The 25055-nt window shown below is 43.8% G+C and overlaps 1 protein-coding gene across 1 annotated transcript in view; it reads left to right on the top strand.

Moving 5' to 3' along the window:
- SLC7A10 (solute carrier family 7 member 10) overlaps positions 1 to 18797 on the top strand; it is a 41280-nt gene extending 22483 nt beyond the window's left edge. Inside the window, exons 2-11 of the mRNA XM_057400175.1 lie at positions 2362 to 2566; positions 9342 to 9493; positions 10215 to 10340; positions 11246 to 11399; positions 12784 to 12907; positions 13003 to 13106; positions 14216 to 14312; positions 16880 to 17029; positions 17240 to 17417; positions 18480 to 18797. Coding sequence (XP_057256158.1) covers positions 2362 to 2566; positions 9342 to 9493; positions 10215 to 10340; positions 11246 to 11399; positions 12784 to 12907; positions 13003 to 13106; positions 14216 to 14312; positions 16880 to 17029; positions 17240 to 17417; positions 18480 to 18616 — 1427 coding nt within the window. The 3' untranslated portion in view covers positions 18617 to 18797. The remainder of the gene's footprint in view (positions 1 to 2361; positions 2567 to 9341; positions 9494 to 10214; positions 10341 to 11245; positions 11400 to 12783; positions 12908 to 13002; positions 13107 to 14215; positions 14313 to 16879; positions 17030 to 17239; positions 17418 to 18479) is intronic.
- Positions 18798 to 25055: the final 6258 nt, after the last annotated feature.

Raw genomic sequence — 25055 nt, 5'->3', positions numbered from 1 at the left:
CCATTTGTTCACAATTCCCATTTGTTCAGTACTGCAGCTGCCAGAAAGGAATATTGTCCCATCCCAAAGAAGCAGTTAAAAACTACAGATCTATTATGGTGAAAAGCAGGATGTCTGAAGTTCAACATGCTCCCCAAAACTGCAGTATTTTCAGGTACATTGATCTGTCAAAACCAGACACATACAGGTATCTGTACTGATAGGTAGCAGATCATTTTTAAGGGTCCTTTGTAACTTAAGGCCTTCCTCCAGACGTACAACTGCTGCAGCTGCAGCACACAGCAGTACCAAAGACTGCCAAGACAGTTTTTAAACTCTTAAGGCAGGTATTTCTTTTCAGCTTATATTCAAGATTTGTTACTGTTCTTGAACAAGGCACAAACAGCCTCCCAGAAAAACTTGTTTGTTTTAAGTATGTTGCAATGCTTCAGCCAGCACGAGAAACTATGACCAAAAAGGCCCATCAATTTTAACAAGTATTATATATGCTTCTGCAAGGTATTAACTCCTCATCTATCTTCCTGAAAGATTTCACCACTCCAGCCATGTAGCATCCCAGTAGGGAAGATCCAGAACAGATCTATTAGTGCTTTGAACAATATCATGCGACCTATCCATATCATAACCCATTCCTTCAGTGCAAGCTGCTGTAATTAATGCTGCAGCAGTGCTTAGGGCTGCCTGTGCTAGCTCAGCTAAGGAGCAGCTATGTTTAATTTTACTGTTGTTCTAGTATAATCTAGTTTTGTTAACATCTACATCCCTTTTCTTTTTTAAATTCATAGTGCTTCTGGTCCTGGTGGCTGTCCATCCCAGCTGCACTAGGAGGTTGCAGGTGGGAGATGCCTTGGTCTTTCCTAGGGACTCCTTCCACAGCTAAAGATCTCAACACTTCCAAGGTTTTTCTGAGCTCTACCCTCAGTCTCCTCCATCGCCATTTAAGACATTGATTTCTGCCTTAACCTTGTCTGTGCATCATGGACATTAGAAAAGGCAGCCTGTGCACACAGAAAATGTACTGTTTACAAATACTGAATATATATTTGCAGACTTATCTTCTCTGGTTCAGTGCCTGTCAGAGCAAACCTCCATCCCTCACATCCTATTTTACCTATCTCAGTCTCTGGACTGAGAGCTGCTGAGCCCAACCTGATCACCAGCCTTAACAACCAGCATGCAATATTTTATTTTTATGACTGCACTGATGAGAAATGCTTCTAAAGTCAACTTTATAAGTGAGGATTTTAATACCAACTTATAGAAAAAGAGAGCCCTCATCAGAGTCTTACGACAGCAGGATCTTCACATCCTTTTGGGAGAAGAACTATTTAGATATTGCTCAAAAAAAAGCCAAGCCTGACAATAAAAACTCTCCTTCAAGACATTGAGCAGCCACAAAGCACCACTTGCAGAGTGGTTTCTGCTGGCCTGGGAGGACAACCATGTCCTGGCCCCATGTGAACAAAGAGCATCTGCGATATCCAGCACTTCCTTTCTACACCCGGCAGTGCCACAGCTCATGCTAATCAGACAAAATTAGTTGGACAAAGTCCACATTGTCCAACATTTTACTCACTCTACAATGTCCTTTACAAATCTGTGAGTGATGACTACACAGCACAGGTATTGCAAATATAAAGTGTTAATGGATTTCTAGTTTTTCGGACTTTGGGATTACTTTTTCAAGCACATAGAATCATCGAATAGTTAGGGTTGGAAAGGACCTTACGATCATCCAGTCCCAACCCCCTGCCATGGGCAGAGGCACCTCACCCTAGACCATGTCACCCAAGGCTCTGTCCAGCCTGGTCTTGAACACTGCCAGAAGTGGAGCATTTACAACTTCTCTGGGCAACCCATTCCAGTGCCTTACTATCCTTACAGCAAAGAACTTCTCCCTTGTATCTAAGGTGAACTTCCCCTGTTTAGGTTTAAACCCATTACCCCTTCCTAAATCTTAAATATGCCCTGGTAGCAAGAGCACTGCTTGGCCCTTACGTTATAGATAATGATCTAATGGTTTTTGACCTCCCACCCCCCCCAAATATGTGCCTTGTTTAGATTCCTCTCTAAAGGAATCTAAGCACAAAACTGCTAGCTGCAAACACAGATACTCACGAGAGTCTCACCATGCTTCAGCATTGCTCAGCACATGCTTATTGCCCTTGATTGCTGATAAATGGCAACACTTTCCCCAGGACACAACCAGATAAAATAAAATCATGCTATGAAGAGGAACAGAGGGTTTGGAGGAGGTGCTTTGGGTTGCTGGGGGCTGAGAGGTTTTTACCCTCCCTTTTAATAAGAAAAGAGCATTTCTCATTTTCTTCTGCCTCACTGCAAACCTTTTGTCCATTACAGGTAACATCATTGGTTCTGGGATCTTTATTTCACCAAAAGGAGTCCTGGAGCATGCTGGCTCGGTGGGACTCGCTCTCATTATCTGGGTGCTTGGCGGTGGAGTGGCTGCCCTTGGCTCGCTATGTTATGCTGAACTGGGAGTGACTATCCCCAAATCGGGAGGGGATTATTCCTACGTCACAGAGATTTTTGGTGGGTTAGCTGGGTAAGTACCCTATCTCTATAAAGTCATTTGAAAACATGTTTATATTAAGTATTTTGTGTGGAAAAGACATTTGATTTGGAAGAGACAGGGAACATTTGTCAATAAAATGCTTTTGTAAAATCATTCTTTCTGTTCTCATTAGAAATACCAAATGGCCCCTATGCACACCTCCTGGTGCTGCCTTCAAAGGGAAGACAATGGACACTTCCCGTTCTCTTTCTGATTCAATAAAGTTCCTGACAGGAAAGAGCAATGCTGTAAATGATGCTTTGTCCTCGTGACATTCCTGTGTGCCAGCCCTGAAGGATAGGTACCTTGTACTGAGGAGCTTCACATGTGAGGGAACCCAGGCCAGAGCTACTTACCATAGACCAAAGCTGCTTGCAGTGCTGCTTCACTAACTATAGCTGTACAAAATAAGTGTTGGAAACACAAAAAGGAGAAAATGCTAACTCAGAGAATGATTTCTCTTTGAAAATACCACTAACGGAGTAGAGTGGCTAAGGGAGGAAGGGGCAAGTGAGAAAAGGTCATCATTTATAGCTGACTGTCTACTTTTTTGTGTATTCAACAAGAGAAATAAAATTATGAGCCTGTACTCACAGCTCGCTAGAGAAGCATCGAAACTCTGAGCAGCTCACTGATAAGGAAAGATGCCATGACACATGCTGGTTTATTTGTGGAAAAATAACCACCGTAGCTGTGAACTAGAGAAAGAAGAAGGGAAAAAGAAAAGACTATTCCAACAAGCTCCTAACAGTTGACCTGGCTGCTGAGCTGACCAGCACAGGTGGAACACAGGCTGTCACCCTGTCCCTTGGGCTGTCTCCTTGCTCCTGCCTGCCTAGGCTCAGTGCTGCCCATCTGAAAATGCACTAGGTGACAAGTTTTCTTTCACACTCAAGCCGTTGCCTTATACTGGTTGTCACAAGAGTCCATGTTTCTTCAGTTGGAGGAATCACTCCTCTGAACTCTGTCCCACTTTGCATGGAAAAATCACACTTGTGTCACAGCATGGATTGCGGCAACAACAACACTGAATCTCAGCTCGTCTTCACCAAGGTGCGTTCTCTCACAGTGGGAGGGAGCTGCATGGCAAATCCGCTGCTCCCTGGGATCCTGCAGCAGGCAATCAGTACCTTCTCACACCGCCTGCTCCCAGAATGGGATCTGCAAGGAAACAAAGAGCATAAAACTGCATGTGCGGTGCATCCTGGAAATATCCTTGTGAAGGAGTCCAGAAGCCATCAGTTTCACAAAACCAGAATGATGCATTCAAGGAGAGAAAAAGAAAGTAGTAAGAAATCAAGGACAACTAAACCTGGCTTTAGTTGTTCCTCAGCTCACTCTATGCCACATTCAGAGGATTTGCATGGTGACAGAAAGCATGTTACAGCATGATATTGCTGTAACAAACAACATGCCTGTTGCTGATCACTACCCAGCATCTACCTGGGCATTGAGCAATGCTCCCACCTTCGAAAGCAGGCAGCAGCTCGCTCGGTGACCAGGCTTGCAATGCATAAGCAATGTCAAAAAGCACAACTTTGTCAGCTGCAGGAAAGCAGTGCTCCCATTCTTGCTTTGCAGAGACCTTACCTTTTCTCCCAAGAAAATTAACATATCGTAAGCATGACGAAGTGTTGCCTTAGGCAAGAAGCATCCAGGTAGTTTTTGGTGTACAAAGGGAGACCCCAGTTCTCCAGTAAAGCCAGGCTGGGATTGCGCCCTGTTGCCCTTTGCTGAGCTACTGCCTACAGCCTGCAGCTTTGGGGAGCTCCCATAAGGACCTTCAGTTTTCCACTTCGAAGCGCCCATTCCCCTGCTGGCACTCGTGTGTGGGACTCTGAGCTGAGAAGGGCGTTTTGGGAGCCTGCACTGTGCCTCCCCCCAAGGAAAAATAACACTGCTTCTCCAAAAGCCAGATTTCTCTTCTGGTTTAATCCTCCTACAGCAAAGAACATCAAATCCAGCACACAAAGCTTCACTGCATCTGCCACGGGATTTTGCCAACAGCAAATCTGAATGGTTTGGTCTATTCACATGAAGATGTGTGTTATAGGAGTACACGCCATACCCACCCAAACGTTTCCTCTTCACTACTGTTGTCCATGCCCCCCAAAATCCTCCCCATTCATTATGCCTTCCTGGTGTAGGAACAAAGGACTACTACTATTTGATTGTAACAGCACTGGAGTATTACATGTCCCAGTTTCTGTGCCTGGCAGTATTGAGAGTTGGTTGAGTAACTAAAAAAAAAAAAAAAAAGGAAAATCGTATCACTGCTAGGTGTGATTTAAGGAGAAGGGAATAAGAGAGAGAGGCAGGACAGGGCCATCTCCTGAGCTGGCAAAAGCTCCGGGTCTGAGAGCAGCCAAAGGACAGTGCCTGAAGTGCTGCTGGAAGCAGTGGTGATGGCAAAACTCAGCTGGAGATGACCCTGTAGAAGGGACACCAGTGGCAGCTCTGACCAGGGAAAGAGGTGAGGGTGGGCTCCTGACCACTGGGCTCTGCTCTGGTACCCGAGAGCAGATGTCCCACTTTCATCTTCATTTAGATATCATCTTGGGTTTAAGCAGCATTTGTATGAACAGGCAACGTGTCACATCCTGTGCTGCTGGAGCTGACTGAGCACAGCTCATTTTACATGCAGACAGGCTTGCATGTCTGTATGGGTCATAAAAAGAACATTACCTAAGATAGTAAGTAATAGGCTTAATATGTGTTCTTGCAGAAGACAATGAATAAATTCGGCTCCATGAAAGACTCACTAGTGCATTTCTGATAAATAGAGCTTCTTCCAAATGCTCAGCAATAACGTTGCAAGCAGCATAGCTGCCTCACCAGCAGTGCCTAATGGCTTGGACATAGTCCTTACTACAAATCAGTGGTACTGATATCAGGAGAGAGCTCTAAGCCAAAGCTTTGATAAGTAAGTGTCACTCTAGATTGCAAGTAAAACATGCTTCAAATACACTTCTATGTTTCCTTTTCATTGATGATGCAAAAATCTAAAGTTTCCAAAGGCAGTGAGTTTTTCAGCAATGTAGGATAATTTTAATAATATTCAAATCAGCTCCCACTTTCTTAAACCAGTTCAGCTTTTCCTGTGGTAAGGTGATCTGTACTACAGCATCTATTTCAAACTGTTCTGTTGTTAATGACACACAAGTAGGACACACTGTAATTTTCTATTTTCATAGGCTGCTTTGACTCCATGATATCTTACATCTAATGTGAGATCCTCTTGGGAGTACAGGCACATCCCAAATACATGTTTGAGATCCTGTTTCACCAAGTCCACTAGACTACTAGAGACACAGATCAGACCATGCTGTTCACTTCTTTTCATGGGTGAAGAAATCAGTATGCAGACATATCTGAAAATAAAATCAGTTTTGGTCCAGGGATGACTGACACCTCCTCATGAATGCCACACCTTCCCCAAAGCAGCACATCCCACCACAGTCTGTCACTTATTCCAGTGTGTTTCTAAAATTGCAAGAGCAGCTATATCTCCTTTTTCTCTACATTCAGCTGCTTTAAGCCTGTTTCTAACAGCCTCATCACTTCTCAGCAATAAGAGATTTAATTTCTCAGGTCTTGTAGTGCTGTACATTACTGAGTAGCTGTGAAAATCTATCAGACAAGGTTCAGTTCCTGACAGCCCCAGTGCCACAGATCAGCCCTCAGGGCAGTAGTTCCCCCACTTTCCATTTGAAGAACTGGACAGAGTAACTCCAGGTGTGCCCTGATGACATCTCCCTGCTCTAAACTGAGCTTTGGGCTCCCTGTGCTGGTTACACTCCCTCTGCACGACCGCCCAGAGGAGAAAGCACACCTGCAGCCCACCACCCTTTCCTGATCCTGTGCTCTGCAATGGCAAGTACAGCTGATGCTCAGCTATGTCCACAGGGAATTTCTGCCCTCTGTCACTTAATTATAACTGATCTGGAACAGCTGTTCTTCACTAAGGAAATTGTACTCTTAAGATGATAAAATGTGGTGCTTTAAAAGCAAAGACTTCCTAGAAGACTTGGACTGTTGGGTGGTAATAACTGGGATTAATTCCTGCCTTCCAGTCGCAGCAAACACCACAAGAGCAAGGCAAGCACTTAGCAGTGCCTCCCGAGCCCCAACAACTACTTGTTCAGGTTTGTGATCTAAGTGACCCATGGGGATATCTTTTTTCTCAAAAGCAGGCATTAGTTAAAACTTACCTGGAAAAACAAGATAAAAATGGGCCCACGCCTTAGGCAAGCTTCTTTCTTGTTTTAATGACATCTCTCATTTGAGCTTCACGTTTGACAGCACAACTTTGTCACCCTCTGCTAAAATTCTGCATTTACTTTAATTGGCATTATCAGTCCTGCATGTATTTCGATTCAGCATGAAACAAAATGACTGTCAGAAATCCACTGAATTATTCACATTTCCATTAAATCATATTCTACCCAATACCAACACACCCCGTGTTACAACATAGAAGTAAGGGTCAGTTTTGCCTGAAATACTGTTTTCAGAGTCATTCTCCTCACTTACTGCTTCCAGCTGAATTCAGCCTTTATAGATTGCCTGAACTAAGATAAACATGATAGGGAAGAGGCATCTGCCACCAAACCCCATGGCCCCACAGATGTGGCTGAACCTGACCTTGCTCAGCAACACCAGCATCCTAACCCTATCAGCACATTATTATTTTTATTATGTATTTTTTCATTTATTATTTTATTGTTTTACTATTAATATTATTAATATTTTTATTATTATTTTACTGCAATTAATTGCAGTATTTAAGTCATAGTTAGCCTTAGTGGGGACCAGCCAGGTTAACTCATCCAGCAAGCAGGGTCTGCAAACTAGGTACACAACCCACAGCACCAAATAGCACAAAGCAATTACTGGAGGAAATTGCTCTGAACCACATGGAAAATATTAGAAATCATGAAAAAAAGAAAAAATAGGACTCACACAACAGAATAAAGAGAAAGGAGAGAAAAAAACCCCAATTTTAAAATCAGTGGTGCCATTTGAGAAGGTAACAAGCTCTTGCATCATGCCAGCTTGCCAAACTGATTCTCTGATACTTACTGTCCTGGGTTCAGCAGTAGCAGTCATTTTTTCTCCTTCGTGGTAGCTGATGCAGTGCTGTGTTTTTGACTTTCAGCCTGGGAACAGCGCTGATAACACTGATGGTTTTAGTTACTGGTCAAATGTTTGGTCTGACCAAGGACTTTGTGAGCCTCATGCTCTGCCAGGGAGGAGGGGAAGCTGGGAGGAAGCAGAGACAGGACACCTGACCCAAACTGACCAAAGACCTATTCCATACCACAGCACGTCATGCCCAGGATGTAACGGAGAGCTATCCAGAAGGGCTAGGGACTGTGGGGTAGGACTAGGTATGGGTCGATGCTTGGTCAGGCTGAGGGTGCGAGTTATCGGTTGGCTGGTGCTGAGGTGATGTATTCTTTTCCCTTGTTATTTCCTTTATCATTATTATCATTGGTGGTAGCAGTAGTGATTTGTGTTATACCTTAGTTACTAAACTGTTCTTATCTCAACCCGTGGGAGTTGCATTCTTTTCGATTCTCCTCTCCGTCCCTCCAGGAGTAGGGGGAGGGAAAGAAGGGGGGAGTGAGTGAACAAGCTGTCTGGCTGGGTTCAAACCACAACATTACTAAGAAAAAGGAAGCATCAGGTTGCCCCATATGTACCAGAAGTAACAAAGAACTGAAAAACACTCACCACATCTGTCCAAGAAACACCCAGCAAGCAGCACTCCCTCCATCCATGTTAACAGCACCGGGAGGGACCCCTCAACTTAAGTGCCACACTTAAGGGACTGGCAGCAGGCAGCATGTGGGGAGGGAGCAGCTTCTAAAAGGGCAGCACATGTAACCCAGAAATTATATAGTATTATTTAGAAATGTCTTTTCCAATCCTCATTTGTGCTGGGCATCACTGCATGTTACACTTGTATATGAATGAACTAATGTGTATGTATCTCTGTGTACATACATAGAAAGAAGGATTTCACTTTCTTGCAGTAGCTAGTTCTCATTACAGAAATAATAATACTTGTACTTTAGAGCAGAATACTTGCTTTAAAAGCAGATCTACTGCTGCTCTTTAAGATAAGTGAACTTTTCCCCTTTTCTCAGTGTAAAACAAACTGCCTCACACTTTATATTTGCAAGGGTACCTGATTTGATGCAATTGCCTTCAGCTGCAGGTGAAGGCAGACAACCAGCCCCGGTGTGCCCCAGCTGAGTGATTGCAGAATAGAGCAGCACTAACCTGCCCTGGCCCAGGTCACAGAGCCAACCTGAACAGTGACAAGGAACCCCTCAGTGACTGGTGGGCAGCCAGTAGCAGCCCCAAGAGTGCAGCTGGGGCCCTGCTGAAACCCTCCAGAGGTGTCTTCAATGTAGGGACTGCCATCGGTTGCAGTGACACATCAGCTCAGGTACAAGAGATGCTTTTGCTTTGGCATGCAGAGCTAAATCAACATGTGCCCACTGGGCATAATCCTCACTCTACCAGATGTCCCTAAACCGTGCTTTGCTTAGACATGTTTAATTCAAAATCCAGATTGCACTGGGAACAGGGGAAAAGGGATGAGGAGAGTCACATGCAGGTGACTCTTAGATGTGACTGAGATGAAGGTGCCAGTCTTGCTGCATTGGTAGCTGTCCTGAAGCACTGCACAGCCAAGTATGCAGTATCTCCTCCAGCACACTCCTAACGCTTGCTTCTGCTTTTTCTTGTCTTCCAGGTTTCTGCTGCTGTGGAGTGCAGTGCTTATCATGTACCCTACCAGTCTGGCTGTCATTGCGCTGACCTTCTCAAACTATGTCCTGCAGCCTGTCTTTCCTAACTGTATCCCCCCTTATAATGCCTCCAGGATCCTCTCCATGGTGTGTTTACGTGAGTATTTGCTTCTTGCACACACACAAAGCTTGTCTTGGTTTTACATGGGACCACTCGAGGGGCCACTCCAGCCAGGCTGGGGTCATGGCCACAACAAGGGAAGTCCCAAGACAGGCACCATGACTGGTGTGAGATACTCACTCTCTTCCTGCTTGCCTGCAGCAAGCACAGTGGCTGGAGCAGGGCATATAAAGGCGCCTGAATCCCTGCAGGTCCCAGGGAAGTGGTAGCAGGCGAGTTTATGGGATGAGGCAGGGCCATGGGCACCCAGCATGGGTGACCCACCATTTGAGCCCTTCCTAGTCTACTTTTACATTCACAAATGCAAGTGTGTAGGAAATGCAGGATGCCACTGGCTCCACGTTAATTACTTACAGAGCCAGCAAAAGCAAGCCAGAGCTACAAGGACCAGAGGCATTCACCATTTCCATGAGGAGATGGTGATCCCTACACACTGAGCACTACCCAGGCACAGTAACTAGACCTTCAGGGAGCTGCAGCCAGCAGCCCCCAAGGCAGGAAGGCTGCTGGCTGGTAGGGATGCCCCTGCAGCTGGGATTCTCCTAAGGAAAGGCAAAGCTCCTCCTCACCTTGCTCCCAGCCACGCTATAGCTCCCCACAGGGATGTGCAGGTCACTTTGTGCTTTCCAATGCTTTGACTGTGTGGTCTTAAATAAACATGATTTCATGTCACTGAATTCAGTCTTTTGCTCTCCAGTCCTCCTGACCTGGGTGAACAGCTCCAGCGTTCGATGGGCAACACGCATTCAGGATATATTTACAGCAGGAAAACTCTTAGCCCTGGCCCTTATCATTATTGTGGGCTTCATACAGATCTTTAAAGGTACTCTGTGAGACAGCTCCAACACGGGTATGGTACTGCTGATAGAAGTAATTTTCCCCACTTACTGTTTTCTCCTTACTAACTGACCCAAAGGAGTGCTGGGTTTAGCTGAGCTGCAAGGCTGCTTATTCACGCAGACACAGAAAGGATGGCTCCACAGAAAGGATGTCACCACAGAGAAATCAGCTGTATTTTCTCATATGAGTCCCTTTCTGGCCCACCTCATTGGTTCTGATGGAATAAATGCAGCTGAGGATGTTTCAGAATATTTACTGAAATTTTTTCATCTGTTGTATGTTCCTTAAATTTGAAGTACCCTGGGTGTAAAATGAACGTGGGCACTAGTCAAATTTCCTGAAAAAGTCACTTATTAAAAATAGGCAAAAAAACAAGGTCTCACTGACTCATCAACTTAACAGAAAGCAGAAAACACAAAAGGCTCACAGTGTTTTTATCATGTATATGATGAGTCATATAAAGGAAGATAAAGTATTTGCAGAGAGCAAATGTGTTTTCTCAGTGGTAATAGTCCCACAGCCTGCCAGCCCCACAGGCATTTTATTTTTCAGTATTTCTACTGAACACCACCAAACTCTTGTAAGAGAAAACCGCATTAAAAACAGGCAGGAATTGACCCTGCCCAGGAGCAATCCTCAAGCCTTGCTGGTTGGTCCCATGAGGCACAGTGGTGGCCTCAGTGCAATGAGGGATGCTGTGAGTACAACCCAAGCTGCTTCCCCAGGACACCACCCCACAGAAAGCCCTGCAAGTGCAGTGCCAGCCCATGGTGACATGAAGAGCACGAAGTCCCAAATCCAATGAAAATAAAGACTGAAAATCACCTGTTTCCTGGTGTCTCTGGTAGGTAGGGGTGGATTAACCTCTTGCTTGCGCTCTCTGTGCAGGAAACTACAAAGAGCTGACACCAAGCAACGCGTTCAATTTTTGGATGACTCCGTCTGTGGGGCATTTAGCTTTAGCTTTCCTTCAAGGGTCATTTGCGTTCAGTGGCTGGAACTTCTTGAACTATGTAACGGAAGAACTGGTTGAGCCCCGCAGGCAAGTATCCAATTCTGTGCCATCCACACTTTCTTGAAGTGCTGAGACATTGGAGCTGTCTGGTAATATAATTCATTTCATAAGCTGCAGCTTCCTTACATGTCTATGGGACTGGTCTTTCTAAAGTAGAGAGAGATTTTTTGTTTGGAAGAGATGGGAGACAAGTTAAAGGAACAATGGAATTAAAAATGTGTTGCGTAAGGCATTAACTGAAACCAGCCTGTAAAACAAAGCAGCATCTTTATGGCACTGTTCAATCATACAGTGCTTTTACAGCAAAAAATAACCATCAATGAGATGCCATTCAAGTGGCTATAGGGAGAATCACTTCTATCAGAAAAATGTGGGATTATGTTTAAGTCCCTTTGCTTTTTCACCCAAAGGGGATCTTCCACAGACACCAGAAAGAGAAGATCAGAAAGTGATTGCGCGGCTGCTCCCCACAGGGTGACTAACATCATGCTGGTCCTGGGTATGGGAAGGGGCTTGGAAATGATTTATCACAAGCAGGCTGGAAAGCTGGAGGGAAAGTGAACGTTAATATAGTAAAGCAAAGCTCAAATGTTTCAACATTTCTGAGCTGATGAAGTGGAATGACTAATGGCAAGAGCAGCTCTCCGAGCATTATTTCTGGGCATCCAAGGCACACAGTGATTAAACAAGGAGAAATTGAAGCTATTACAGTGCCTGGGTGGGAATGGATTAGAGCTGCAGCCTTACAAGCGGCTCTGCACATAACTTGCACTAGTGAGTGGCAAAGTACACGTCCAGAGATCTTGGCAGGAATAAAGCAAGTTGGCACAGCATTCCCTTAGTAAAACACCAACGTTTTAATGGACCACCACAATTTCAAAGCTGAATAATGAAAAGTTATGACTTAAATAAGGCAAATGTGGCCTCAGTTGAGAAATAAAGAGAAAAAGGAGTGAATGGCTGTTTTTATTATTATTGCAGTCTCCAAGGGGAAACTATAAAAAAAAAACTTCCCATTTTTACTAAATCTGTTCAAAATCATAAAGGTTAAATAAATTTTTAAAGACTCTTTTTGCAAATCTGACACATGGAGGGAAATCCATTATTACCTTTGATACAGGGTGGTTCAGGTGTCCACCTCTAAGCATGTCTCTGGATCAGAGGTCAAGTAGACCTGTACTGCTGTAAGTTGTCATGGTGGTGTATGACCAGACCACGTTTACGGCATGGGGCAGGCCAAGACAGCCACCTGAATAACAGGATCTTGTTCCTTTTCAGAGCAGGGGAAAGTAAAGCAAAACAAGGCCTTTCACTGCACCACTGGTGCCTGTACACACAGCTGTACATGGTTGTTGTGGTCTCACTGTACATGACTGTAATTTCTTATCTACCCTCCTAATTCTCTTATTAGGAACCTACCTCGTGCCATATTCATATCCATCCCATTGGTGACATTTGTGTATACGTTCACCAACATTGCATATTTCACTGCCATGTCACCCCAAGAGCTCTTGTCCTCCAACGCTGTGGCGGTAGTAAGTAAACCATTCCCTGGATGTCTAAAATACACTTTGATTTTGGTTCTGTGCTTTGCAGTGTATTTCAGTTTCTCTGCCTTCTGTTGCTTTAGACATTTGGTGAAAAGTTACTGGGCTATTTTTCCTGGGTTATGCCAGTCTCAGTGGCCCTATCTACATTTGGAGGAATAAATGGATACCTTTTTACCTCATCAAGGTTAGATGCAGTACAATTTTATGAACATTATCTAATTTGGGGAGGGGCTGGTTTAATTGCATTTGCTAAAGAAATGCTATCTAGACATTTTGGATGTTGTAGAGCATGAGGTCGTTGTTGGGTGTGTTGGATACATTCAGTTATGAATTGCTCTGTTTTGAATCATCAAATATAATATTGAATCGTGGAATCTCTTGCAAAATAATCCTTATGAGCTTCTGAAATTGTCTGCAGATGTGGAATAACTCACAGGAAGAGCCTAACACGGCTTTAGCATGGAACCAAAGTCATTTTACATCAATAAAGTTCCAGTAGCTACAAGCTAAATCGTGCTTCACTCAAAGAGCAGTTTTAGGGCCTGGTGCTGTTCCCAGTTACAGACATTTTCATTCTGTAGTGGAAAAACTCCTTTCGGGCAAGATGTTTTGCATGCACACTGCTGATAGTGGGGCCAGAATCTGTAAAGTGTATTGCAGCGTAGTCTATAAAGTCTACTTATATTAACTGACCTCTCTGAACTTAATTAAAAAGTTATTAAAAGTTTTAAGGAAACAACTCAAGTCTTAAGCACCTTGGGAAGTTATTTATCTCAGCACTTTCATGAGTACAATGAGATGCCACAAATCCGAGTCCATATGTTACAGGTTATGCACTTAGAAATGAAGTTAAAGTTCAGGCATGTTAACCCTTATTTAAAACCTTTCTGACACTGGAAACACTACCTGTGAGGGGTTGTGTCTTGGCTGTGTATAGCTGATCCCCACACAACCTTCACAGTACTCATCCCACCCTGGGTAAGGAGGCAACCCTGACAAACTGGACAGATTTCAGTCCTCCTGCTCAGAGGTAATTTGGCATCTCAAAGCAGGTCACCGCACAGATGCTATTAGCCATTAGAGGCCTCATATACTGAAGGGTCTAGTTTCAGTGACTTACACCAGGTTACACAAGCAGTCTCTAGTCATCTCCCCAGTTGCAGCTCAGCACCCATAGGCTGCAGCTCCCTTCCACATCAGTGCAGGTGGTTTTGATTAGAGATGTTCTATGGCTAGGAACTGAAGAGGCTGTTGTCCACCCAGCTGGTTCAGCATTACTGCTCTCATTTCCAGGTTATGTTTCTCCGGTGCTCGAGAAGGCCATTTGCCAAGTCTGCTTGCCATGATCCACGTCAAGCACTGCACACCCATCCCTGCCCTGCTTGTCTGCGTAAGTTTTACTGTCCCTGCTCTGCTTTTCTGTAACCTGCTATTATAAATAGTAAATCACAGAGAGAAGAGCTTGAGAGGCCATTAAACCCCATAAGGAGGAGAAGAGAGTCAGCCGGGAACGCTGCTGGCGGGTGCTGGCCAAGCACCTCCAATGGCCCCAGAGGGGAGCAGCCTTCAGCTTCGGAAATAATCCCTCCTATTCCCAACCATCCTGGGGGCGTGGATGGTTTCCCTCATACCTAACTTGAGCTGCAATTTAAGCCCATTACCACTTGTTCTACCCACAGCAGAGGTAGAGACTGACTTTTGAAACAGACAATTTGTTTAAGAAGGGAGAAGCTCTTTTGATGAGTTTTTACACAACCATTTGGGAACAAAGACCTTCATACACTTTTATCAATAGTGAGGGTAGCATATGTGATGGGTTTTACTGCAGCATCAAAGACATTACAGAGGAAAATGACTCTCTGTGCTGCTGTCCCCTGTTGCATGGCCTGAGAAGGGGAATTCCCCAAAGGGCATTTATTTGAAATCTTGGCTAGCTGCAGATTTGCCACTGATACAAAAACAGGCGCGTTTGACCCCAGATGCACTGGGAAGGTGCACACTTGTGTATCTGTCTCCCAGCAATAGAAGCAATTCTGGCACAATACACCCAGACCAAATTTCACCAAATAAGCCTCCTGCACATTCTGCTTTTATGGCAACATTTGCATCTAGCCGAGGCTTTACAGCATCCCTGGGCCTTAGTGCCCACCACAAACACCTCATGCAAGGTGTTGGGGTAGGCAGAGACCCCTGGTCCCACCATGGGCTACTGCTGGGCTGCTGGTGCCAATGAAATGGAACTCTTTTGTCCTTAAATATACATTATTTGAAATTACACACTGAGTTTCAGAGGCAGCTTCACTGTGAAACAGCTGTCTGATCCTTCAGGCATACACCAGTTCTCTGCTCTGTTCAAAACATCCTCCTTGAATCACAGTGCAGTCACAGAACAAGGTGTTTTAAAGCAGCTCAGGGTATAACAAGTCCTAGGAAATACTAATTTATTAACAAATATAATATAGACAGCTACAATAGCAAACTGGGTCAGACTTTAGGCAAACCTAATTAATACCCCAGGTTCCTTTTTCTCTTCCAATGAATCATACCTAGCTCTTTGCATGAAGAAAGGTTTCTTTGTATGTGGAGAAAGGGCTTTTTAACACCACCAGCAAGGCCTGTATTTTTACTAATCCTTTCAAAAATCAAGGGACCAAGCTAAGTGTAAAATAAACAGACTGGGTTTTTTTGCAATACAGTGGGGAGCATCCAGCTCTCCTCCCTGCCACGTGGCTGTGGCCAAGCAATTGAGAGAGCAGCAGAGCCCCTGCAGCCTTGTACCACCCAGCAGTCATGCCCACACCATGAACAGACCTGACACATTGGTGTCACCTATGCACAGAATCACAACGCTCCAAGCAGCATCGCTGTAAATCCTGTGAGTGACAGGAGAGGATTGTGTGTGCGTATGACACTGTCAGAGGAAAGCCAGGAACACATTATACGGGTATAAAACACCCTCCTATTTTAAATCCATTTTGTGGTGATACTTCCCAAGGTGTTGGAATCCCCCTGTCAGGCCTGCGAGGCTTTGAACAGGGGAATGGAGGGACCAGAGTGTCGTTAGATAGCAGTGCTTAATTCCTGGTGCTGGTGGTGCAGAAGCCCTCCCTTCCAAGAGGACTTTGCCATTGGAATGGCAAATTGAGAAAAAGGGATGTAAGCAAAAAGAGAGCTTGGAGTAAGAGACCAAAAACCTGAGCTCTCTCTGAAGGGATGTGGATACTTGGCTTCCCTCAGGTTCTGGCCACCAGCAGACAATGTTCACAGGACCAGTATGTGATGGAGGCCAGGGCGCGGCTCCCAGGGTACTGACTGGCAATGGTGTGGGACCCAAGGAGCCGGCTCTCCTGGTTTTGCACAGTATAAACAAGTGAGTTTATAGCATGGAAATTTCCACCATCAATCTGCCAGCTTCCAAACACAAGTAATGCTCAAAAGATTAATGATGCCAGTCATCTGCAGAATGAGCTGTGGGCCAGCAGGGATAAAGGGCAAAGCTCATTCTTTATAATATACAGGGCACCTGCAACAACGTAGTGCACTGACCACAACATGTTCAGTTTGCAAGAAATCCTTCTTCCATCAGCAGTTCTCACCATAGGGGTCAATAGCTTTTAAAACAAATAACAAGAATGGGTAGAGTGGAGCGACACAGAGCTCTTGACAGCCCTCCTGGCCCTGCTTGACCAGCCATGGCCAGTAGAGTCACCTCTGCCAGCACCTCGGGGTATTTATAAACAGACCCTCAGCATGTCCCAAATAACCATAAATCCCCACTCAGCCCCAGTGGCACAGCTCAGGGATAACACTCTGAACCACAGGAGGCAGCAGATACCCAGTGGGGCCTGTAAACAAAAGGCATTTAAATGCTTTAATGGGGTTTTTGCTTGGTTTTGTTGGGTTTAAGCTACTTTTTCTAGTAATGACTCAAGGAAGGTTATACTTCTCTCTTTGCAGTGTATGGCCACTCTTGTCATCATGCTTGTTGGAGACACATACACGCTAATCAACTATGTGTCATTTATTAACTACCTCTGCTACGGAGTGACAATTATAGGCCTGATTGTGTTACGATGCAAGAAACCCAAAATCTTCAGACCTATCAAGGTGACAATGTTAAAGCTAAATCTCTTGGTTGCAATAGTGATGCAAAGGGTGGGTGGGCACATCAAGCCCTCCATCTGTTTTGAATAATGTTGGGTTTTTTTGATGTAGTGGTAATGTTTTATGGTCCCAAACCATGTCCCAGAGAGCCATTAATGTAAAAATGGGATACACACAACCACAGTTGTGCTCTGCTCTGCTCTCTCCTGATAGGTGAACCTCCTCATCCCCATCACTTACCTGGCGTTTTGGGCATTTCTGCTGATCTTCAGCTTATACTCCGAGCCAATCGTCTGTGGAGTTGGACTTATTATCATTTTAACTGGAGTGCCAGTGTTCTTCCTTGGAGTCTACTGGAGAAATAAACCAAAGAGTGTAAATAGGCTAATAGGTAAGACAGTGCTGCGGTGCCTCACTGCACTCCTGGTTGTGCGTGTGTCTGCAGGGATCTGCTTAACCTCTGAACCAGCAGCACTAAAACAGCAAGGGAACATCCTGTGTGAGCCCAGCCACCACTCTTGGTCACAGGTGGCCCCTGGGCACAAAGCTCTCCTTTGGGCAGCTGTTTTGCTCACTCTTTAGAATGGTTGCTCACTTCCTTTCGTGCCTCTGTGCAGCACCCCATCTGCTCAGCTCACTCACCAGAGTCTGCCCCAGAGCCAGATACACAGGAGCGCAACAGTGAGGCACTGGCACAGGTTGCCCAGAGAAGCCATGGCTGCCCCGTCCCTGGCAGTGTTCAAGGCCAGGTTGGACAGGGCTTGGAGCAGCCTGGTCTAGTGGAAGGCGTCCCTGCCCATGGCAGGGGGCTGGAACTGGATGAGCTCTACGGTCCCTTCCAGCCCAAACCATTCCGTAATTCTATTAAGGCTCAATGAACTATCACAAAAGGACTAATAAATGCACACAAGCTTTCATCCCACTCTGCCACCAGCACATCCCGCTGCACAAACCCCACATGGCACAGTGAATTATTTCACCCTCAAAAGAAAGCCTTACATTATCACTCATGTAAAATTAAAACTGCACATAAGTCTTTGATGGCTTGGCTATGATTGGCTTCTAATTGCTTTGCTCTGAGGCAAGGACTTTAAAACAAGCACACTGCAGCCCTTTGCTCTGACCAGAGGTCCCCAGGATCAGCAGTCCCCACTGCTGACACAGTGCCAGGAGGGCTGGCAGCCATCCCAGCCCATCTCTGCCAGCACAGCTCTGCAAGGGGCTGGGAAAAGCATCCCTAACACTTCTCATCTTAACCTGCCCCTGCTTCACCAACACTGTTTTATCACTGAGCTGGGGATAAGAAGGGTTGGAGGGGCAGACTCTGCACAGCAGGACCAAGCGGCCATGGACGGGAAGATGCACACTGATTCACACATTGCATCACCCCAGCACCGTGCTTTTAGACGAGCTCAACCATCCCCATTAACCACCCGCACGTTTGCTCCTGCAGAGTCCATGACGTGCTGGGGACAGAAGCTGTGTTTTGTGGTCTACCCTCAGGGGGGAGTTGCCGCGGAGGAAGAGGCACCCTCAGCACCCTCGGCCCGCTCTCGACAGCAGGCAAGCGAGACGGACACGAGCAAGTAACGGCGTGGCCTCGGAGGCTGCAGTGGCTTCTTGTTTACATCCTGGTTTTTGCTAAAAGTTTTTCTGGAAAAAAGAAAAAAAAAAAAAAAAAAAAAAAAAAAGGTTTTAGAGCTCCAGTAGTGAAGCCCATCAGTGTGCTGTACCCTCATGGCGTCTGTAGCTGTTAGGTTTTCCCTAAAAAGGAAAAAAAAAAAAGAAAAAAAAAGGAGAGAAAAATTTGAAAAAAAAAGAGAAAAAAAGAAAAATAAAATATAAAATAAGGCACTGGTTGCTTTTTTTTTTTTTTTTTTTTTCTGGTAGCAAACATGCTCAGCAGGGGAAAGCAGCACAGATACAGCTCTGGAATACTGATTTTAGCTGCTGTGAGGGTCCATCAGAGACATACGAATTCAGGCATTTCAAAAGTAGGGCAGCTCCCAATACAAAATCAAAGTGGAGAAATCAGGAAGTGAGGAGACCTTGGGACACCCGTGACAGCCGGAAAATCCCTGTACCTGGGTGGGGTGAATCCCCACAAATCACAGGTGTCAGCTCCAGCCCAAAGGATCACCCCTGTCTGAGCACGCCAGCACCGGTGCAGCCAGGGCTTTGCACTGAGTGCTAACCAGCCAGGGTGGTCCTTAGAGTCCAAGGTACAAACCCTTGCCTGCCTGACTGTCGAGGCATCATTTGGTGACACAGGAAAAAAAACATACGCAGAAGTAGTGACAAAAATCTCAAGTATCTCAAATTCTGAGGCATTTTTGCAAGGGCAAAGCTGGGTTCCTCTATCCCGATGGGGACAGTGCTCTCTTCACACCACCCAGTAAGCAACCTGGTCTAGTGGATGGTGTCCCTGCCTGTTGCAGGGGGATTGTAACCAGGTGAGCTTTAAGGTCCCTTCCAACCCAAACCAATCTGTGATTCTATGTCACATTGCTTTGAATTCCCCATTTCAGCTATCCTAAGCCAAGCAGCAAACCTAAATCATCCTCACATCTGATGCTCTTTAAAAAGTGTTTTGCATATTTTATTTGTGGCAAAGACTAGGAAAAAACCTCTAGTTCACCTATTTAATTAATATATAAAGATTTGCTGCTGTAGCAATATGGCCCCTTTCACAACAAAGGATCTTTTGAAAATGCAAAACACAAGAACAGCTCTGGGCAACATTCTGAGTCTCTACCATTCTTCTGTAACTTCTGAAAACAAACCCTGTCACGTTCAGTAGCCTTGGTAACAGCCCTGAGGATTTAATTTTAAAAGTATCTTTCAACATGTTAGAGGCCCTGGTATAAAAATTAAGGATTCATTGTCTCTTAGTTTATCAAGTACCACACACTCTGCGAAGATTTAAGTATGGACTCAAAACAAGGAGCAAGTTCAAGAAGCATTATCTTTCCAACATAATTTATTATTCAGAAGTATTTTTATTTTTAAATACCTGTCCATCCCTCTGAACTTCCAGACAGAAGACTCTCAAGACACAACTTACACTCTCCTCTTTGTATAAAGCTGTAAATCCTAAGAGATTAAGATGCCTATTTAGCTAAAGAAAAAGCTGTGGGTTATGTGTGTACAAATGCACACATGTGAAGAGAGATTCCACATTTTAAATGTTTTGAATATATGAAGTTTGCCAAAGAAAATCATATATATTCAGCTTGCTTTTGTTTTTAATTCACAGCACACCTCCCCTATTTATTCTGACTAAGCAGCACCTGAAAACTTCACCTGTACTGGAGGCTCTTGTGACCAAGACTTATTTTCCATAGTTCAAAATCCCCATTCTGTGGTATAATTTCCAACAGATTAATTTTTTCAAGAACTTCATTATCTAGTGGTAAAATTAAATGTATTACAGCACCCACAATGATGACTGCTTTCAGAACTGTGAAGGTTTGGTGTGGTTTTATTTTTGTTGGTTTAAACAATTAAGGTGTGGAAATCAGCCAGTACCCAAACTTTGCAGCTCTCGAGACAAGAAGACTGCATGGTAATGAGAAAGGTGGTAATAATAATAATAAATAATAATAATAATAATAATAATAATAATAATAATAATAATAATAATAATAATAATAATGTGCTACTGAGGCTTTTCTTGGCTATTCTTAAATGAAATCAAAAGGAAAATTAAAGGACCAATTGCCTCCTTGTTGTTAACTGAGTTTGGCTCAAATTTTCCCTGATTATACTGCCTTGAATTAAAACAAACACTGGTCCTTAAATCACTAGGCTGAATTTAGAACAGGACGACTTAGTGGAGCTCATCTTTGAATTACATACCAATCCCCAAAAGGTGTTCCAGAATGTCCCATTTCATTTTCAGAAACAGTTTCATCTGTGCTTTCAGTATCACATACATTATTTTTAAAGGCCTGCAAAAGTTAGTTCCCAATGTGTAAAATTTCTAACCACAGAAATCAATGTACAGCGCTAGAAAGATAAATTCATATGCTAAATAAAATTTAGCAGCATGCTCAACCCCATATAAGCTTGAATTTTCCAGAAGAGGAAGCAAGCCCAAAGGAGATACAATTACTAGTATTTTAAAGCCCACCAAACAAGAGACAAACCTTGAGACAAGCACACCAAGAATACTGTGATACTTGATATGGAAAAGCAAGTTGTTTCCAAAAGAAAGGAATTTAAACAAAGCTTTAAAAGCAAAGTTATAGTATGTAATACTATGTATTATATGCTATTATATTTATGTAGCATAAAATATTAGAAGTTGCAATGCATAAAAATATTGTGCTGTGTACTCTTTTAGTGCTGGCAATAATACAGCATTCAGAGAATTTCAGAGAGAAAATGAGATGATGCAAGCATTACAAATGGCGTCACATCTAAGACAGCTTAATGCAAAGTCAATAAAAGATGTATTGGATTATTCTTACCTGCATTATCACTGTGCTGAGAAAAGCAGCAGTAGATCATACCATCACTCTTCTATGTGCTGTGCAAAATGCAGACAGGGAAGACAGTTCCTCTCCCAAGTAAGACGATGCTCAACAGGACGTAAGAGGTGGGTGGGCACCGGTGGGAAGCACAGGGAGAATAAGGCAGAGCTGCTGCTGCTGGCCTACCTGGTCTTCAGTGGTTTCATAAACTCGATAAAGGAATTGGCTGTTTTCAGTTCACAGTAGCACATAAATCAGAAAAGATTGATCTCAGCAGCGTCAAGGAGAGAGACCTGCATCAGTTCAGAGCTTTCATCCGATTCCAGAATGATTGGTGCATCGCTGTGTATTTAATAACACATCTGAGTTGGAAGCATCTTTACCAAAAAAATGTATCCAGAAATATGCAGATAAGATGTCATTCACCACACTCTATCATTTCTGAAAGCACAACCCTGACTCAGCCCTTGACAAGGGGACTGAGGCCAGTGGCCCCTGGAGACCACCACCATCTCCTGGTGAAGAGTTGTGGTAGATCGGCAAACCCATCAAAGAGCCCACTGCCACTGCTTGTCTGTGAAGAAGCTGATGCTGTGACAGCAGATGTGCCTCTCCATGACAAAAAGCTGAAGCTAAATAAAATGATTCATCTTGGAAGTGAAAACAAATAAATGAACAAACACGCAAACAACCCCCAGCAAACATGCTCTCCCATGCTTCGTTTTCAGAGGCCTTTGTCAGGGTATTTCTCATGTTTCACTCTCTTGTGAATTCTTAAAGCTTTGAAAACAAACCACATTTGCTTTCCAGCTCCTTTTTAACAAGCACTAAATAACAAGAAGTTAGTAATTACTCAGCTGCTGAGGAGCTTCATGAGAGATACTGAAGTATATGTCGTAACTGAAAATGTGAAAAAAAACTGAAGGGTAAACTTTGCTTGGGGTTTGTCTTTTCCTAAAGCCTCAGAGCTCAAATGAGTGTGCCCTGTTGCCACCCTCACCTCCAGCAGTGAACGCATGCAAAGCCTCTTTAGTTTTTTAAACTTCCTTTCCCCAGTCTTTGGCAGATCTCATCAGTGTTATACCTTCAGTGAGAAAATTCTGCTTTTGGACAAACAAGAAAGGAAAGTCCAAGGAGAAGCATTAGAAAGTGACCAAGAGATGCTAAGAACCCAAAAGGAAATTTGTCTTCAAGTCCCAAGGGAAGACAGAATTGTAGAAGGGAGGGAGACCTAGGAGGCACCGTAAGGCAGGAAACATACAGAATGAAGATGGAATAAAAATTAAACTTCTACCACCCGCATCAGGTTTTTGTTCATTGTAGCCAAGACACAAGAGCTGGAATCCGAGAAGGACAGATAATCCAGCGCATTTGCCATTAGATAACAGAGGCTGACAAGGGACAGGAGAACACACGTAATTTTCTACTGGTGAGGTTCAGGTAACATGCAGCCAGCATGTACTGGGTTTTAAATCCCAGTATCTGCCTGGGAGATTAAAACTCAATTTCATGCAAAGGCAAAAAATCTCAAATCATCAAAAGCAGTTCTTCTGCTCCCCCTCAGAGAAACGCCTGATTAAAAAAAAAACTTAATTCCCTCAATGCTTTTCAAGTTAGCTCCATGGTCTGTCTTAAGACATACCTATTGCACTGCACAGGCTGCCAACAAACTGTGGCAAATGCACAGGTACCATTTTTCACTCTATTTCCATTCCATGGGCTATATTCAATTCAGCCTCCCTTATATCAGGATATGGTTTGTAGTATTACTGCCTATGCCACTGTCGTTGCAGCTGAATTGACACGGCATGGTAAAGTAAAGCAAACACTTCCTGCTAGGTTAGGAGGTATTATCTCTCTGCACCAAGCCCTGTCCTTCCATCCTTCATGGCTACAGATAAATCTAGATGGTCATAAAGTCTGTCCAGTTCTCTTCGATACAGATAAAGATTTCTAACTCTGTAGGCTAAATCTCTGTCAACACAAAAACAGCAGAATAGAGCCAGTGGTACCCTCCAAAGCAGACTGGGAAGGGGAAGCATCAACAAAACAAGCATTGTCCTCAGTGCAGGGAATGGGAGGCTGTACTTCAGACATAACTATTTTTAACCACCTAAAGTCACACATTTCAGGGCTTCTGCCACCCTTCATGTTCATGTCAACACACTGAGCTGGGGTTGGCGTATGGAGAGTCTAACAAAGGCACAGTATAATTTAGGCACCTTATATCTTTGTGACAGTCAGAAACCCACAGTCTCTGGGCACATGAAATTTTATTAAAAATGAAGGGATCCAAACCAAGAGCAAAGTATGATGATGCCCAGCATCTTACTTGCTTAGTATCATTGTCCAGGAACCAGCAGACACTGTCAACCATGATGCCACACCTGAACCATATACTTGTACATTCATTGTGGTAAAATTTTATGGGTAAATGAATATATACAATGTAAATAGCATAAAACCTGAAGGAGAAAAAACAAAACAAAACAGCAAACAACATAGCAGATAACAGAAAACAAGTAGACTTAAGGGATGTTACAAAGTCAAATACAAGCTGGCAGATGCCAGAATTTCAAAGAGAAACATTCCCCATGTTTTAACAGCAGTAAGAAAAAACACAAGAGAGTCACTTTTCCTTTAATGCTGCCTGTGAGCTTCTAATCTTCTTAAACCGGCATATGTACTCTTCTCTATTCAGTGAGGTTTTGAGGGATGGTTTTTCGGCTGCTTGAACAGGGGAGGCTTGTATCTTAAAAAACAAAACCAAAACAAAACAAAACAAAAATCTATCTTAAATACTTTTCTTCTCCTTCCCGTCTACAAAAATCTTTAAAGAGTGCAGAAAAGCATTATTAAAATAACAAAAATTTTAGCAAGTTTATTAGCTGATTACCTTTCATTAAAGTGTGGGTTTTTCCACTGAGCAAAGGAACAGGGGCAATGAGATCTTCCTGCTCATGCCTGGCATGGCAGCAGTTTCCCACTTTTTTAAATTTCTGGCTGTAATTTTAAGGAGCTCTGAATACAGGGAGGCAGTTTACATGAAACAGACCTGGGGTACCTTCCCAGAGCGGTTGGTTCACTGCTTGATGCTTACAAGGGCAGACATAAGCTATCACAGCCTTTGTGGTTTCCTCAGGTATTGACACTGCAGCACTCTCAGTGCAGACCCTGAGATTTCTTCTGCAAAAATCAATAAAGGAAACCAATTTGCAACTGAAGACACACACACACACGAAAAAAAAAATAACCCAAAACTAAACCAACTTCAGTTTCATTCTTCCATCCTACATTCCAGTAAAGCCAAAGTCCTGCTCCTTGTTCTTTTCAAGGCACTCCCCAAAAAGGACTCCTAGTAAAAGATCCAAGTCAAAATATAGTCCATTTAAAGGAAAAAAAAATCTTTGACACTTTGATGTAAACATAAACATTCACTGTGAAAGCCTGTTTGCCTTTACAGCCAGGAGGTGCTGTGGACAGCAGAGCCCAGCTCCACAGACACCAAAGTCCATCTCAATTTTACAAATTCAGTTAATAACTTCGGGCAACTT

Source organism: Pezoporus wallicus, unplaced genomic scaffold (genome assembly GCF_028554395.1).
Source record: "Pezoporus wallicus isolate ANWC-B61680 ecotype Strahan unplaced genomic scaffold, APGP_CSIRO_Pwel_v1 contig_447, whole genome shotgun sequence".
NCBI lineage: Eukaryota > Metazoa > Chordata > Aves > Psittaciformes > Psittacidae > Pezoporus > Pezoporus wallicus.
The sequence above is the reverse complement of the archived record's forward strand: the minus strand, read 5'-3'. Positions and strand labels throughout refer to the sequence as shown.